Source organism: Candoia aspera, chromosome 11 (assembly GCF_035149785.1).
Source record: "Candoia aspera isolate rCanAsp1 chromosome 11, rCanAsp1.hap2, whole genome shotgun sequence".
NCBI classification, from domain to species: domain Eukaryota; kingdom Metazoa; phylum Chordata; class Lepidosauria; order Squamata; family Boidae; genus Candoia; species Candoia aspera.
In genome coordinates this window covers 25,130,952-25,146,501 of record NC_086163.1, presented here as the reverse complement: position 1 = coordinate 25,146,501, position 15,550 = coordinate 25,130,952, and the positions used below count along the sequence as shown (strand labels likewise).

At 50.0% G+C, this 15,550-nt stretch overlaps 1 protein-coding gene across 1 annotated transcript; it reads right to left on the bottom strand.

Moving 5' to 3' along the window:
• Positions 1 to 974: 974 nt before the first annotated feature.
• On the bottom strand, positions 975 to 15,032 carry LOC134503862 (cytochrome b5). The gene is made up of 5 exons (XM_063312793.1): positions 14,732 to 15,032; positions 8,689 to 8,817; positions 7,825 to 7,851; positions 2,319 to 2,344; positions 975 to 1,612 (listed from the first exon to the last, which is right to left on the bottom strand). Exons 1-5 carry the CDS (start codon positions 14,900 to 14,902, stop codon positions 1,522 to 1,524), a joined length of 444 nt encoding a protein of 147 aa, XP_063168863.1. The 5' UTR covers positions 14,903 to 15,032; the 3' UTR covers positions 975 to 1,521.
• Between the last annotated feature and the right edge of the window lie 518 nt (positions 15,033 to 15,550).

Sequence of the window (15,550 nt, the reverse complement as noted above, 5' to 3'; positions counted from 1 at the left end):
AAGATTTGAACCCTGGATTTAGGGAAAGAGATAGGCATGCATGGACCTTGTTTTCTTATCAGCCGATTTCAACAAACGCAAAAGAACAGACACAGCCTCTGAACAGGACCCCACAATCACCCCTATGGCCAATCTGGCTGCTGGGTGCATTTTTTTGCACTGACGTTATCAAGCCTTGTGTATGTAATGCAGAGGTGACTGGTCTCGGCTGTTAGAAAGCCAGTGTCAAAGAAGTGTCCTGGAATCAATCCAAAACAATCCAAATCCATGGGCTTGGGAAAGACACCTTGATTCCAGCAAAATCCTAACCTAGTGAGACTGGACAGCCTGGTTTAGAGACAAGAGGAGATGCCAGAAAGATTGTTCAAATTGGCCAGCCACACAACCAGTACACTTACTTTACACAAGGGATTTTTTCCAATTCAGTGCCAAAGAATTCACCAAGGCACAACTGAATGGCATCTCAGCAAACATTCCACACTTTTTGTGGGGAAGCATTTCCCTCACAAGAGAAAGACCTTTGTTTCACAAAAGAGACTGAAAACTGCTGTATTTCTTGACCTCCTATGAGCAAAGGTAACATTGATTATGCACCATCAAGTCTGTATCAACTCTTAGCAACCACATGGATAGATTTTCTCTGTGATGACCTGCCCCCAACCTGGTCTTTCAGGTCTTCCAATGGTTAACATCCAAGATTCTAGCTTAGAAATACAAGTCAAAATGGGGCAGGCATAGGTTGATTTCCCCCGCCCCCCTCCCACACACAATGTCCCAACACTACCTGTGCTTGGTGCTCTCTGGAGGCTGGCTCAAGCCCTTTCCTGCTTCTGCTTCCTGCTGCCTTGGGCTTAGAGCTCTAGTCCTAGGCTGATGGAGAAGCCAACTTGCCCCCACCTGAGTCTTCTAGGCAGCCATACACCAACAGCAGAACGACCGCCAAGTCAGCTGGGCTGGTGAGAGAAACTAATCTGGCTGGTCCAGAGAGACTTTTATTGCAGAACAGACCAGTTCAGAAGGCATACAGTCAATTCAGACCATGTAAACTCAAATATGATTAAAAATACATAGTTACTTTAACTGTTTCAAAATCCAAGTATAGGAGGAACCTAGAGAAAATCATCCCAAGCAAGCCCCGTTGGCAGACGCTGGTGCAGTAATTTCTTGTTGGAAAGCTGGCTGCACACCAGCTGCTGAAGCTGCTTGATGAGACAAGCTGGCACAAGTCAGAGCCTGCTACGCCGCAACATCAGTACCCATCAAATAAAAAGGACTTGTAGCCGAGGCCTGAAAAAGCACATCACAATGGAATGATGTGAATCCACAGTTCCTGGAGCTTACAGCAAGGATGATGGCTTCCCTAGATCCCTGCTTGGCTTTGCAGGTGGCAGAGGAACTAAACTGACAGATAAAAGTGAAGGACGTCTGGAAGCAATCAGAAGTTAGGAAACACCTACAGCTTTCAGCGGCATGACATGGATGCAGGTAATGTCCTGCTTCTAAAGGTTCTGCAAAATCAGGTCAGGAGGATCTTCCATCCATTACGTAGTAGCGATACATTAAGCCAAGAACCAATGCCCCCAGGATGGGAATCAGCCAGACCGTCCAGAAGCTAAGGAACAAGGAATGAAGAAAAAGTGAGCCGCGTCTCCATGGACAGAAGGATTATTCCTGCAGGCTTGCTTTCAGGGCTGCTATTATGTGCAAGATGGAATGCTGGTGACAGAGATGAGGAGACACAAAGGGCATCTTCATACAGTAAAATTTTGTGCTTAATTACCGCAATCACGTTCTAGGAACTGAAATTCAGCGAGAAGGCTGAGATCTCTAACCCAGCTTTCTCTGTTCCTCTTCACAGGCGCAGTTGCTGTAATTCTGGAACTATCAGTTTATTAGCACAAATACGTTCTGGGGCAACACGGTCTCTTCTGCATGGTCCAGCCAAACTATGTGGTCACCTGTTGCAGACACCGGCACTAGTAAGACACTGAATTTCCCATTGCATGGCATAGTATTCTGATGGCCACCAGTTAAAGATTGCCATGGAAAATTCTCAAAAATAATCAGAGAAATGTAAAATGTAGTAAGTGCATGCAAGGGTCTAATCATGTAAGTGCCAACCATAAGATGCCAGCTATAAGGCTGCTATGCCTTCCATTCTTTGCCACCACCAGGAAGACAGATTTCACTAGTTACAGAGTGCCTGAAAGCTTTCTGATCAAGGGAGGGCAGGAGGACACACATTTCCAGATGCTTATTTTAAAGCCAGGATGACAAAAGTGCTTTTCTTTACTTTCAATATTGTCAGAATACCATACCTTGACTCATGGAATGTGCTTGGAACCTGGGAAGATAAAAGACATCACGTTATATTAAGCTGAAATTGCTCAGACAGCCAGAAAACTCTTCCCATCTTTCTTACATCCCAGGGGAGAAAGGGGAGGGGTCTTAGGTTCCCTCCCTTGGTCTACTTCCCCACTTCTTCTGTAGGTCACCATGTTCCACCGCTCTCCCCAATAGGCAAAGTGGGCCTTTCCAAAGGAGAATGTTAAAACTTTCCCAACCCATCATAGAAACCAGATGCCCATCCTGTTCTTTTCTTCCACTTTGCTGGCTGGAGTTTGTGCCACTGCGCATTCCCTAAGAGCAACCTTGCATTCAGCAGCAGCCTGGCTCTAAGTGCTTGGCCTTGGTTCAGAACTGGGGAGCAGAGAAGGCAAAGGGGGTTAACCTGCCTTGTCCATGATCGGTTGGAGGAAGTGGTGGTCTAGGCAACAAAGAAAAGTTTCAAAAGACGCCTTAGTGCTGTAAGCTGTTAATCAGTCCCTTACTGACCCTCCTGCAAAGCTGTAAATGCAACGCCTTCTGAGGAGGCCTGCCCAAAACAGCACCGCTGTTCCCAGGCAAAATCTCCCAGCCAGGTGTGAAGAAAAGCTAATTGTCAGGTTACATCTAACCACAATGGGATTCAATTTAGCCTCACTTTAACCCTTTGTTTGGCCCACGGCCCTCGGCCCACATCCTGGTCTGTCCTCCCAGCTCCAGGCAGCTTACACAATGATCTGATCTGGCCTTCTCCTTGCACCCAAAGGCATCAGATGCTGGCAGTTTGGCCAGAAGGCAGCACATCCCCCAAAACAGAGGCTAATGTTCTGTGTTGCTGCCATCCTCCCTGGGCCGTTGCAAACAAACGGCAAGAGAAGCTGCTGCGGTCGTCCCATTGATGGACGGCAAGGTGAGGCAAGGGATATCCTGGGGTGGGGAGGGCGAAGGAGCAGTTGGAGGGCAGGCAGGAGCCAAGGGAGGTCCTTTCTCAATGCGAGAATCGGCCCACAGTGTTAACATCCACAGCAGCTGGGGAAGCTCACGACTCTGTGTGCTGCGGACATCGGTGGAGAAAAAAAATTGTTTGCAGGATCATCCTGCGTGATAAATTATACAGTGAATCGTGCTTCAGTTATCTGCAGGAAAATGAAAAAGGGAAAATGAAAAGCTGCAGAAGTGGGGCTGTGCCAGTCAAAAACAGGCAGTTTTTTCAAAGGAGCACAAAAGGGCCTTTGGGGAGAATTTATTTCTTTGGGGTGTTACAGCATGGGAGACCTTCCAAACAAATCCCAGGATGGGAGGATGGCAGCTCAGATGAAATTCTTTTCCAGCCTCCAGGAGTGTGTCTGCAAGGCACACCGAAAAGGGCTGTGTTTCTGAAGGGCTATATGGCTTGGGCCAGGAAGTGAGCTCGGAAAATGCTAGGGAGAAGCCCAAAGGAAGGAGTCAAGGACAAATCCACAGTCTGGGTTCAACCCACAGGCCAAGCAATGCTTTCGTTTTAGAAAAAACTATCAATATACGCAGGCAGGAAGAATGGAGCCAGAAGGCCAGAGCCTCACAAAAAGACAAGATGTTTCCAGAGAAGAGCAAGCACTGAAATCCAAGCCATGACCTTGGAAAGGACAACGAGCCAATCTGAGCTGAATGTCTCAGGATGGGACAGACGCTAACCCCCTTCAGAAAGGAAGGTACAGATGCCCTTCTGAGAAGCCCCACAAGAAAGGCCCCAACCAAGCGAACAGAAGCTCACTGTGTCAACAGATAATCCCAGTCAGGCAATTAAGTAAGAGACACATTTTTGGGTTGCTGTTCATCCCAGAGAATGGACACAAACCGAAAGGGAGAGAGAGTGTAAACGCAGAAGCCTTAACGAGAAACCCAGTTTTGTATCAAAGCTGGTTTGATAACAGTTTTGATGACAAGAGCATCTTGCCTTTCAAAACTGGAACAGAAAGCCCTCCAGCTCCCTTACAGCTTCCTCTCAATCTGTGGCTTACTGTGTGGTGCAGACCTACTCTGTGTTTGTGATTTATGGTTCAATATATGGTGCAAAGTCAGAAAATAAGTCAATTCAGTAACCAATTTAAGCAAGTTTTGCAAACACAGCTACTGTCTCGATCTCCTGCCTTGTTTCCTTCTCCTGCCTAACAACACTTTCACCCCTGGACATGGCACACCATGGCTGCTCTGAGGTTCAGCAGTTCACAGCCACAGACAGGGCTTCGGACATTTTCTGGGCACAGGTCTCCCCAGAACTGGAAAAAAAGCAAGCAAGCCTGGCCTGACCCAGCACTCGAGGGACTCATCATTTCCAGGAGGCGAGAAATGCAGCTTCAGAGCACCTTTGCCGTCAAGACCAGGCTGGCAAGCCTTCAAACTTCCCAGCAGTCTTTGCCACCTTTCCCATGTGCCACGAAGCAGACCCAGCAACATGAGGATCTGCGCTGCAGCAGGAGCAGGCCTGTATCTGCAGGTACAGAGAGATCCCTGCTCTTTGTGCAAGGCTCCACTGTATTCTGTGTTGCTGAGGCTTCCCCTGTAGCACTATGCTCTCTTCTGAGTAACGCACTTTAAGATTCAGAGAAACTGAACGTGTTTGGAGAAGAACAAGGACAATCCTGAAGCTGCAAGCCAAGTCAACCAAGTCCTGTGATGAGAGACTCGGGTGGCTGAAGGTATGTTGTGCCCCGGATATGAAAACAAAACACCTGAACATGTGTCCATAGAAGATGACTAAAACCTGTTCACTATCACCTCAGAGGACAGGACACAGAATGCTAGATTTAAGTTAGAGGAGAAAAGGTTTCAGTAAAACAGTTAGTTTTCGGTTAGGAAAACGTTTCTAACAGGGAGAGCAGTTCAAGAGTAGAGCTGATGTCCAAGGGACGGGGCAGACACGGTCAAGGAGGTTAGACAGGCGCCTGCTGGGGATGTGTTAGTTCAGATTCCTGCCCTAGCTGGAGGAGAGAGCTGGCTTCAAGGGCAACCTGGGAAAAGTGGGAAGGCCTGCCATTCAGGTGCTGTGCTTATGGGCAGTCCTCCTACAAAAGGCAGATGAAGTGGAAAGGCGGCAGATTCAGGAGCTCAGCTGAAGCCCCCCACAAAATCACTGCCTTGGTCCCCAAAGAAGGGGCCTGTCCCCACATTCCCCCGTGAGTCACTACCAGAAAGAAATGTAAATGTCAGAACTGGACTCTGGGAAGTATGATGTATTTCAGTTTCATTCCTTGTTGGCAGTTTCTAGAAATCCAGAATGATAGACGAAGCACCTCACGGATGTCCCCAAAGGAAGGAGAACTGCTACTACACCTTGCTTCCCACCAAAGGATGCTGCCGCCTCACGACCTTTTCCAGCTGGCCATCAGCAGAAAGTCAGCCTCAGTTCTAGCCAAATCCCACCTAAGAGGCCTCCAAGAGATTATTACCAACAGCCATGTCAAAGGTAACCTTCAACGCAATTCAGTTCTCCCCTTTTCCAATTTAAACTGCATCTTCGTACCATAAACCACCTCCACAGGAATGGCAGATGAAAGCCTGCATTTGGATCTGTCCCATCCACTTGTTTTCCTGTCTGCCTCCCCACCGCAGGAACGTGAGTCTCAGGGCTGCGTCCCTGGTTTTAGTCGGAGTCTTTCTTGAAAAGCCCCAGACGGGATTCAGCACCACCGAGTCACAGAACGGCCCTCCTAGTGAACGTTACTGGTTCTTGAGACTCACGGATGTGGCGTGAGCCGAGCACGCAGGGAAAGGGAGGAAGCCCACGGGGAGCAAGCAGGTGGGGAGGGGGGAGCACGCAAGAGCAGCCCTCCGTTCAGGCCTGGTGAAGGAGGAAGGCAAAGCAGACCCCAAAGACAGACAGGCTCGTGAGGGGCCTTCCTCGGCTGAGAAGGGCCTCCAGGCAGCCCACGACTGCTGCTGCTCTCTGGGACTCCACAGCAAAGGCGGCATTTATTTGGGGGAACCGCCGGCTGCGTTACAGAAAAGGACAACGGTTGCCCACAGTAAGGCTGGCAAAAAGGGGCAGCCTCACAGAATCGGAACAGGAAAGACATCCAAATGGGCCAGTTCATCCCCCACCACCGTATGCAGAGTAACTGATTCCGGGGAGCCAGCAGGACCCACAGCAGCGTTCCAACAGTGCCTGGGAGCCTTTTCTCAGACGTGAGCATCGGGGCACCGTGTTTCATCCACACCACCTGGTGCTCCCCACAGGCAAAACCCTCTGTTGGTTCTTTGCTTCTGGAAAAGCAAGCAGAGAGCTGGGAAAACTGCACAGCCTCTGGCCCCACTTATACTGCCAAGCCAGAACGGGCCAGGCGTATTTACCCCAGTGCCACCACCCCCATTAAACATCCAGTCTGAGCAAGTCTAGCACTGAAACTGCAGCAGCACGTTTTATGTTTGCAGGAATAATAATGCCATCAAGGCTCTGCTTCTCCCCCAGAATCATAAAGCATGGAAAGGTCCTCGATTTACAGCCTCCAACATCGCTGATGGGGAGGGGGTCTCGTGCAAGGCTGTTTTCGGCTCTGGCCTCACCTTGGGCCCCTTGAGAGAAATCCAAGGCCACTCCCCCCAACTGAAAGTCAATGACACTCTCAGGACAAGTTCAGTGAGCTACAGGCTGGGACATCGTGCTTGTCCCAAGCCTTTGCTGAAAACAAGACAGGGAGGGACAGGCAAAAGACAACAATTACAAACTGGGCTTCGAGGTAAGCTGCAGATAGGTTTTATTCCCTGGCTGCCGAGGGTAGGACTCTGCTTGTCACCCAGAGTGGCCCGGGAACCCACAGCGCTCTACCCAAAGGGAAGAGGCCCCTCCACTGCCCTCCAGCAGCAGGGCTGCCCCGTAACCCCAGGGGACGTACCCAAGCGTGGCTCCCTCTGTAGCAAGGCAGCGCAGTTGTGAGGAACCAGGAAGTCCTGACTCCTCCAGCAAATGTCTTTACCCGGGGACCTCTGACCCAGAGGTTTTTCTCCTGTTGAGTCTTCAGCAGCCCTGATGCTCGAGCAGACCAAGGATTCATCTATCCCTCCAGGAGGCCCACTAAGGCAAGAAGACAAAGCCCTTTCTTCTTGGAGGCCCCCCAGGGGTGGTACTCAGAACCCTGCTGCTCTGGACCTGGGGGTCCAGTTGCAACAGGCTCCTGAGGCCTTGAACTGTTTTCCTTCCAGGGCAGAAGACAGGTGGGCAGCATCCTCACAAGGTAAAGGTGCTGCCTGCAGAAAAGAGGAGTGGCAGACATGCTGCTAATCCACAGCCTAGTGCTAGGAAGGGTCTGCACTTCTGGAGAGAAAGCAGCCGCCTTGATCCAAAGCATCCTGGCCAGTGGTGCAAGCGCAGTTCCTCCCCACTGTGGCAGCTCCTCACCCCACAGAAGCAACAGCTCACCCAGCTGAAAACACGTGTCTGTCCTTGCAGCATCTTTTTAGGTGCTGAAGGCTGCTTCCCTCCTAGAAAGAAAGGGAAAATGCACTACCAGGACTGGGCCTTACCTTGGAGGCATCAGGTTTGCAATCATCCTGTGGAGAAAAGGGGAGAGAAAGGGAGACTCTTGTTATACGCCTGGGAAAGAAGCCTCTCTGCCTCCCCGAAGGAGCAGCTGAGCTCCCTGGAACCCCTGAAGGGAATGAAGAGGTGCTCAGGCTGCTGCTAGGTAAGTCGCCACATGCCTGAATTCCCAACACACAAAACTCTCCACAGGGAGTTTGGTGGCAACAAATAATATTCTGCTGCATAGAATCAAATGACTTTAAAAGTAAAATATAGGAAATCAATGCAATATAAATTTGAATACAATAAATCTACCTGCCTACAAATACACTTAGAAACATCAACTCTAAGCAGAAAAAATACAAAAATACACTAAACCTAAATCACATCCCCTTTCGTCTATGGTGATAACCATGGTTAAGTGTTTTGCTGTAACATATGAGCCCTGAAGGAAAAATACCATACAGAAAATGAAAAGTCTTTCAGTAAGGGACAGAAAACAAGAAAAGGCACGTTCCACTCATTTTTATAAGCATTTCAATTGATACATGTCAGCTTATCCATTTATTTCATGATCCCCTCTGGAGAGATGTGGGTAAAGCATCAAATCTGGCTAATGAGACCATCCTTCTCTACTTGTAAAGCATGACTTCACCTGAGTAACCCACTGATAACTCACAAGAAAAACTCCGGGGAGATGACTTGGCCTGCTACACAGGAATTCTCAGATAAACCAGGCAAAGGATGAAGCGCTCCCAGGGCCATGGAGCCATGATAGCTCCAAAAAGGAGCTGCTCCCCAGGGAGGAAACCTTTCAGCCCAAATACCACAAGGATCCCAAATTTATTTTATGAACAGGACTTTACCGGATGGACCTCTCCTATGAGGTACTGCTTGAGCATTTCTTTAGCGTCCATGGAGTGGCCAACATCTTCAAAGTTCTCTGTGGCATCTCTGCCAGCTTGTTCAAGCAGAACTTTATCTCCACCTGGATGCTAAAAAGGACAGAAACTCTGAGAGGGAGGACCAACAAGAGAAAAGATAAGGTATAAGCCACTGACAAGCATTCAAGGTTTTTCCCACTGCCAGTGAGGATCTAGGAACACCTTACCAAAGAGTAAAACCCATTAAACAAATGCAACAGGACCTATTTCCTTGCAGACTTCTAAAGGCTTGCATTCTATCAGTGAAACCCTACTGAAGTCTACTCAAAGCAAGCCCTTTGAGTTCCACAGAAACTCTCAAGGTAAATTAATAAGGATGTGCCATGTCCTTTCTCTTCAGCAAAGGATCGTTACCTTGTCATGGTGCTGGAGCTTGAGCACCTCAGTGATGCCATGAGCTAAACCGTGAAGGGCCACCCAAGACGGGAAGGTCATGACAGAGAGGTCAGACTAAATGCGATCCCTGGGGAAGGTAATGGCAACCCACCCCAGTATTCTTGCCATGAAAACTAAATGGATCAGTACAACCAGAGATATGTCGGTATACCATCGGAAGATGAGACCCCCAGGTCGGAAGATGGTCAAAATGCTACTGGGGAGGAACAGAGGATGAGTTCAACTAGCCCCAGACGTGATGACGCAGCTAGCTCAAAGCCAAAAGGATGGCTAGCAGCCGACGGTGCTGGTGGTGAACGGCAAATCCAATGTTCTAAGGATCAACACACCATTGGAACCTGGAATGTAAGATCTATGGGCCAGGGCAAATTGGATGCGGTTATTGGTCAGATGTCAAGATTAAAGATAGACATTTTGGGCATCAGTGAACTGAAATGGACTGGAATGGGCCACTTCACATCAAATGACCACCAGATCTACTACTGTGGACAAGAGGACCACAGAAGAAATGGAGTAGCCTTCATAATTAATAGTAAAATGGCTAAAGCAGTGCTTGGATACAATCCAAAAAACAATAGAATGATCTCAATTTGAATTCAGGGCAAGCCATCTAACATCACAGTGATCCAAATATACGCCCCAACCACAGGTGCTGAAGAAGCTGAAGTAGAGCAGTTCTGAGGATCTGAAGCACCTACTGGACAACATGCCTAAAAGAGATGTTATTTTCATCACAGGAGACTGGAATGCTAAGGTGGGCAGTCAAATGACACCTGGAATTACAGGTAAGCATGGCCTGGGAGAACAAAACGAAGCAGGGCATAGGCTGATAGAATTTTGCCAAGACAACTCACTCTGCATAACAAACACTCTCTTCCAACAACCTAAGAGACGGCTTTATACCTGGACTTCACCAGATGGACAACACCGAAATCAGATTGACTACATCCTTTGCAGCCAAAGGTGGCGGACATCTATACAGTCGGTAAAAACAAGACCTGGAGCTGACTGTAGTTCAGATCACGAACTTCTTATTGCACAATTTAGGATCAGACTCAAGAGATTAGGGAAGACCCACAGATCAGCTAGATATGAGCTCACTAATACTCCTAAGGAATATGCAGTGGAGGTGAAGAATAGATTTAAGGGACTGGACTTAGTAGATAGGGTCCCGGAAGAACTATGGACAGAAGTTGGCAGCATTGTTCAGGAGGCGGCAACAAAATACATCCCAAAGAAAGAGAAAACCAAGAAGGCAAAATGGCTGTCTGCTGAGACACTAGAAGTAGCCCAAGAAAGAAGGAAAGCAAAAGGCAATAGTGATAGGGCGAGATATGCCCAAATAAATGCAAAATTCCAGAGGTTAGCCAGAAGAGATAAGGAATTATTTTTAAACAAGCAATGCGCGGAAGTGGAAGAAGACAATAGAATAGGAAGGACAAGAGAGCTCTTCCAGAAAATTAGAAACATTGAGTGAGGTTGAATGGGCCTTAAGAAGCATTGCTAATAACAAGGCAGCAGGAGACGACGGCATCCCAGCTGAACTGTTCAAAATCTTGCAAGATGATGCTGTCAAGGTAATGCATGCTATATACCAGCAAATTTGGAAAACACAAGAATGGCCATCAGATTGGAAAAAATCAACTTATATCCCCATACCAAAAAAGGGAAACACTAAAGAATGTTTGAACTATCGAACAGTGGCACTCATTTCACATGCCAGTAAGGTAATGCTCAAGATCCTGCATGGTAGACTTCAGCAATTCATGGAGCGAGAATTGCCAGATGTACAAGCTGGGTTTAGAAAAGGCAGAGGAACTAGGGACCAAATTGCCAATATCCGCTGGATAATGGAAAAAGCCAGGGAGTTTCAGAAAAACATCTATTTCTGTTTTATTGACTATTCTAAAGCCTTTAACTGTGTGGACCATAACAAATTGTGGCAAGTTCTTAGTGGTATGGGGATACCAAGTCATCTTGTATGCCTCCTGAAGAATCTGTATAACGACCAAGTAGCAACAGTAAGAACGGACCACGGAACAATGGACTGGTTTAAGAGTGGGAAAGGAGTATGGCAGGGCTGTATACTCTCACCCTACCTATTCAACTTGTACGCAGAACACATCATGCAACAAGCTGGGCTTGAGGAATCCAAGGCTGGAGTTAAAATCACTGGAAGAAACATTAACTATCTCAGATATGCAGATGATACCACTTTGATGGCTGAAAGCGAAGAGGAACTGAGGAGCCTTATGATGAAGGCGAAAGAAGAAAGTGCAAAAGCTGGCTTGCAGCTAAACCTCAAAAAAACCAAGATTATGGCAACCAGCTTGATTGATCACTGGCAAATAGAGGGAGAAAATGTAGAAGCAGTGAAAGACTTTGTATTTCTAGGTGCGAAGATTACTGCAGATGCTGACTGCAGTCAGGAAATCAGAAGATGCTTAATCCTTGGGAGAAGAGCAATGACAAATCTCGATAAAATAGTTAAGAGCAGAGACATCACACTAACAACAAAGGTCCGCATAGTTAAAGCAATGGTGTTCCCCGTAGTAACATATGGCTGCGAGAGCTGGACCATAAGGAAGGCTGAGCGAAGGAAGATCGATGCTTTGGAACTGTGGTGTTGGAGGAAAATTCTGAGAATGCCTTGGACTGCAAGAAGATCCAACCAGTCCATCCTCCAGGAAATAAAGCCAGACTGCTCACTTGAGGGAATGATATTAAAGGCAAAACTGAAATACTCTGGCCACATGATGAGAAGACAGGACACCCTGGAGAAGATGCTGATGCTAGAGAGAGTGGAAGGCAAAAGGAAGAGGGGCCGACCAAAGGCAAGATGGATGGATGATATTCTAGAGGTGACGGACTCGTCCCTGGGGGAGCTGGGGGTGTTGACGACCGACAGGAAGCTCTGGCGTGGGCTGGTCCATGAAGTCACGAAGAGTCGGAAGTGACTAAATGAATAAACAACAACAAAAATGTCCTTTCTGGGAACTGGCTTGAGAAAACCCAGCCTCCATCAGCCAATCACTGAGATATATACTGGCAACATTACAGAGACAGACAACAGGGTCTCCAGACATCTAGACTCAAGGCCCCATCAGTCCACAGAAACATGGCTGGAGCAAGGGATTGTGGGAGCTGTAGTTCAACCATGTTGACAGCACTGTTGCCTTCCCATGCAGTTCTGGTAACTTGGGGAGGAGTTTGTTTTTCTTATCTCTGGCCAGGTTAATGCTGGTATGCTGAACACACCTCTGTGTTTCAGGAAGGTTGCAAGACTTCTGTGGCCTATTATTGCCCCTAATATTTGAGGGTGACAGCAACTCACTATCTACTCGGGACTTAGCCGCTCAAGTGGCTCCCCACGTGCTGGATGCGGGCAGCGGCTTTGGCAAGCAGGTTGCCAGGCTGCCGCGTGTTGCCAAGCAAATACTGAGTGGCACAAGGGCTGCAAGGGAAGGCTCTCCACTCTGCTGGCAGAATGCCCAGTGTTCAATCCTGGCTCGTTCCCTCAGGAAGACGGCAGGGAAGGCCTCCCTCTGGCTGAGAGGGCCAGAGAACTGCTGCCCAATGAAGCTGATCATGGCCAGGCAAATGGACAAATTGCCTAGCATGCTGGAAGGCTACTTATATGATCTTTCCAACTGATATTTGGCTTCCTGCTTGCCTCTCCCCTGCCCCCCCCCCGGGAGTAGATGCCATCAGCTGACAGCAGAACAGGAGCCAGACAGCTTGTCGGGTCAGTGAGTGCAAAGTGGGCAAAACATGCCCAGACACACCCTCAGCAAGCTGTGAGGAACCCTGTGGTGGATTTTGCTCCCAGGGCAAAACTCCTCCAAGGGTGAGGTGGGGAGCAGAGGTTAAGGGAATGATCTCCGATTGACGTCATCGGTTTCTCCCTGTGGCAGACTTCACATTTTTACCCAGAGAAATACAGGAAGTGGCGTGGACATAGGGGGAAGCAAGGAGATATGGACAGCACACAATAAGGGCTCCATCTGCGCCACTGGCAATTCACTTCCCTTCTTCCGTTTACTTCTGTGGCCTCTAAAGTGAAGGATGTTCACCTCGAGACGTTCAACATACTCCTTGGCAATGCTCGTATTAGACATGAGCCTGACAAGGTCTCTGGCTAATTTATTTACACGATTTGGTTTTGGTGCCACCCAACTCTGGGCAGCCTACAATATAGAGATGTTGATTTCAACTTCATTGGAGGAGGCCAGGATGTCGCAAGGACTTCTATTCTTGGTACCGCTTTAGGTTTTTGTTGCTCTTGATGGCTTAATAATCCAGCTCAACAAGAGTCATAAGTGGATGTACAAAAGATGGAGAACTTGGATTCATCAAGAGCCAAGAGGTTTTTCAGGCAAAGTAATATTTTCTTTAAGGTTAACATGTTCCATTAGCATGCCAAGGTAGGGAGCATGCCGTGCCCATTCAGGATGGCAGGAGCTTTGCTTCCTGGCTGCAGGCAAATGCGATTCAGATCTGTCCTCCTGGCTCCCAGGGTCTTAAAGCCACTTAAGGTTGGCAAAGGCTCCAGAGCCAGGGCCCAGGGAGGACTACCGGATCAAGCGGGCTTCTCCCTTCTCTGACCTCTGCCTTGCAAACATTCCAAACGCTCGCTTTGGATCACAGGCAGCAGAGCCCTTCCCTGGGTACCCTCCTGAGAACTATGATGCCATCTTGCCCTGACTGGCACTGACCTTACATTATTCTCAGCACCAGTTAAACTCCTTATTTGCTGAGGCATTTTAACCACAGTCATGTTGACCAGGTGGCTGTACCGTTGCAGCAATCTGTAGGCCGTTATGACCATTGTATTTTATTTTTTTGCCTTCAGATTAATTGTATTCATGCCTGTAATATATGCATGCAAGGAGGCAGCTGAAGATATTGCTATAAAGAAAAAAATTAAACAGGCAGCTCTTGTGTCATTCAGGATTTCAATTCCAGTGCTCCTTCCTTCAAGTGACTGCGTTGCCAGTCGTGTCGAACCTTCTGCTATACTTGCTGTGATGCAACATTGTAAATACGATTTTAAATATAAGGAATCCCCTCTCCCCCCCTTCCCCCCACCTCCAAAAGGCCTGACTTGCATCTGGCTTGTCCAACCGGTGTTCAACAGGTCAGATTGTCGTCGGGGCCAAAGCAAACGATCTCTCAGCAAAGAGGCCTCCTGCGCTTTAGCAAGGAGCCTGTGGCGGCCCCCCGGGGCAGAAGCCGAGTGCCCCAAGGGGTCAAGCCCTCGCTGTCACGGTCCCACAACGGGGAGCTGGCGGCTTCCGGGGGGAGACGGGGCGGAGGGTTGCAGGAGCTTGAGAGGCGCATCCGGCATCTTCCCCGGCGGCTTTGGGGGGAGCGCAGGCGGGGGCGCTTTGCCGGCGCGCCCCCAGGAGCCCTTGCTCATCGCCCAGCCGGCGCCCGGGGCTCGGCAGGAGGGCGACGGGGCCCCGCCCTAGGCCACCCCGGCCGGCGACCATGGCAGCGGCACCCCAGCCGCGGGGGCCTGCGACGGGGTCGCCCCATTTGCATTCGGCCGCCGTCGCGCCCGCCCCACCTCGTAGAGGAAGCCGGTGACGTCATAGACGCGGTCGTGGATGACCAGCCAAGCCTCCTTGTCGGTGCTGCGCTTCGCCACCTCGGCCAGGGTGAAAAACGGGCCAGTCTCGGGGGGCTCCGAGCCCACGCCGGGAGCCCGGCCACCGCAGCACTCCTCGGCCGTCCCCATCCGGGCCCTCCCGTCTCGCCGGTCTTGGTCCTCCGAGGCTGCCGTACGCGGGTCGCCGTTGGCCCTTCTCCTCGTTCGGCCAATGGCAGCCTCGTGCCCTTCCCGAGGCAGCCAATCAAAAGCCGAGCCAAGGCGCCCAGCATACGGGTCCTTTGGGAGGAAGTGACGTTGGCTCGGACGGCCGGGGCCTGTGGACGGCTGTCAGCCTGGAAACCCCAGAACCGGCTCGGTCCCCCCGCCTGCCTCGGACGGCCCGGCGCCCTCCGGGCCCCCGCGCTGGCACTGCGGGTGGCAGCCCCGAAGCGGCGCGGCCGGGTCCACAGCAAACCAAGCCGAGGCCGTGGTGGCTTCGGAAGATGGGCCGGAGTCTGCGACCCGTCTACGGCAGACGAGCGGGGGAAGTCCTGAGGAGAGACCCGGCGGTGCTGGAGCCCGACCCGCCAAGGCAGAGCGCCCTGACGGACCTCCGCCTGATCCACGCGCCAAGGGCTCCGGCCGCTCGGAGTGGAAGGCCGGGGCGCTCGAGAGAAAACCGTTTCGGGATGCGGGGGTAGCGACGCGCGGCCAGAGGACTGAACCGCCTGCTTCCGAACGTCTTGCTTATGGAAGTCACGAGCTTTCTGTGTGTCTTGCCGTATTTATTGCGGC

Excerpts from the sequence above, each read along its gene's own strand:
- LOC134503862 (XM_063312793.1), bottom strand. The coding sequence starts at position 14,902 with ATGGGGACGGCCGAGGAGTGCTGCGGTGGCCGGGCTCCCGGCGTGGGC. Across the intron at positions 7,852-8,688 it reads TCATAGGAGAGGTCCATCCG|GATGATTGCAAACCTGATGC; the intron begins GTAAAGTCCTGT and ends TTTTCTCCACAG. Across the intron at positions 2,345-7,824 it reads GCAAACCTGATGCCTCCAAG|GTTCCAAGCACATTCCATGA; the intron begins GTAAGGCCCAGT and ends TTATCTTCCCAG.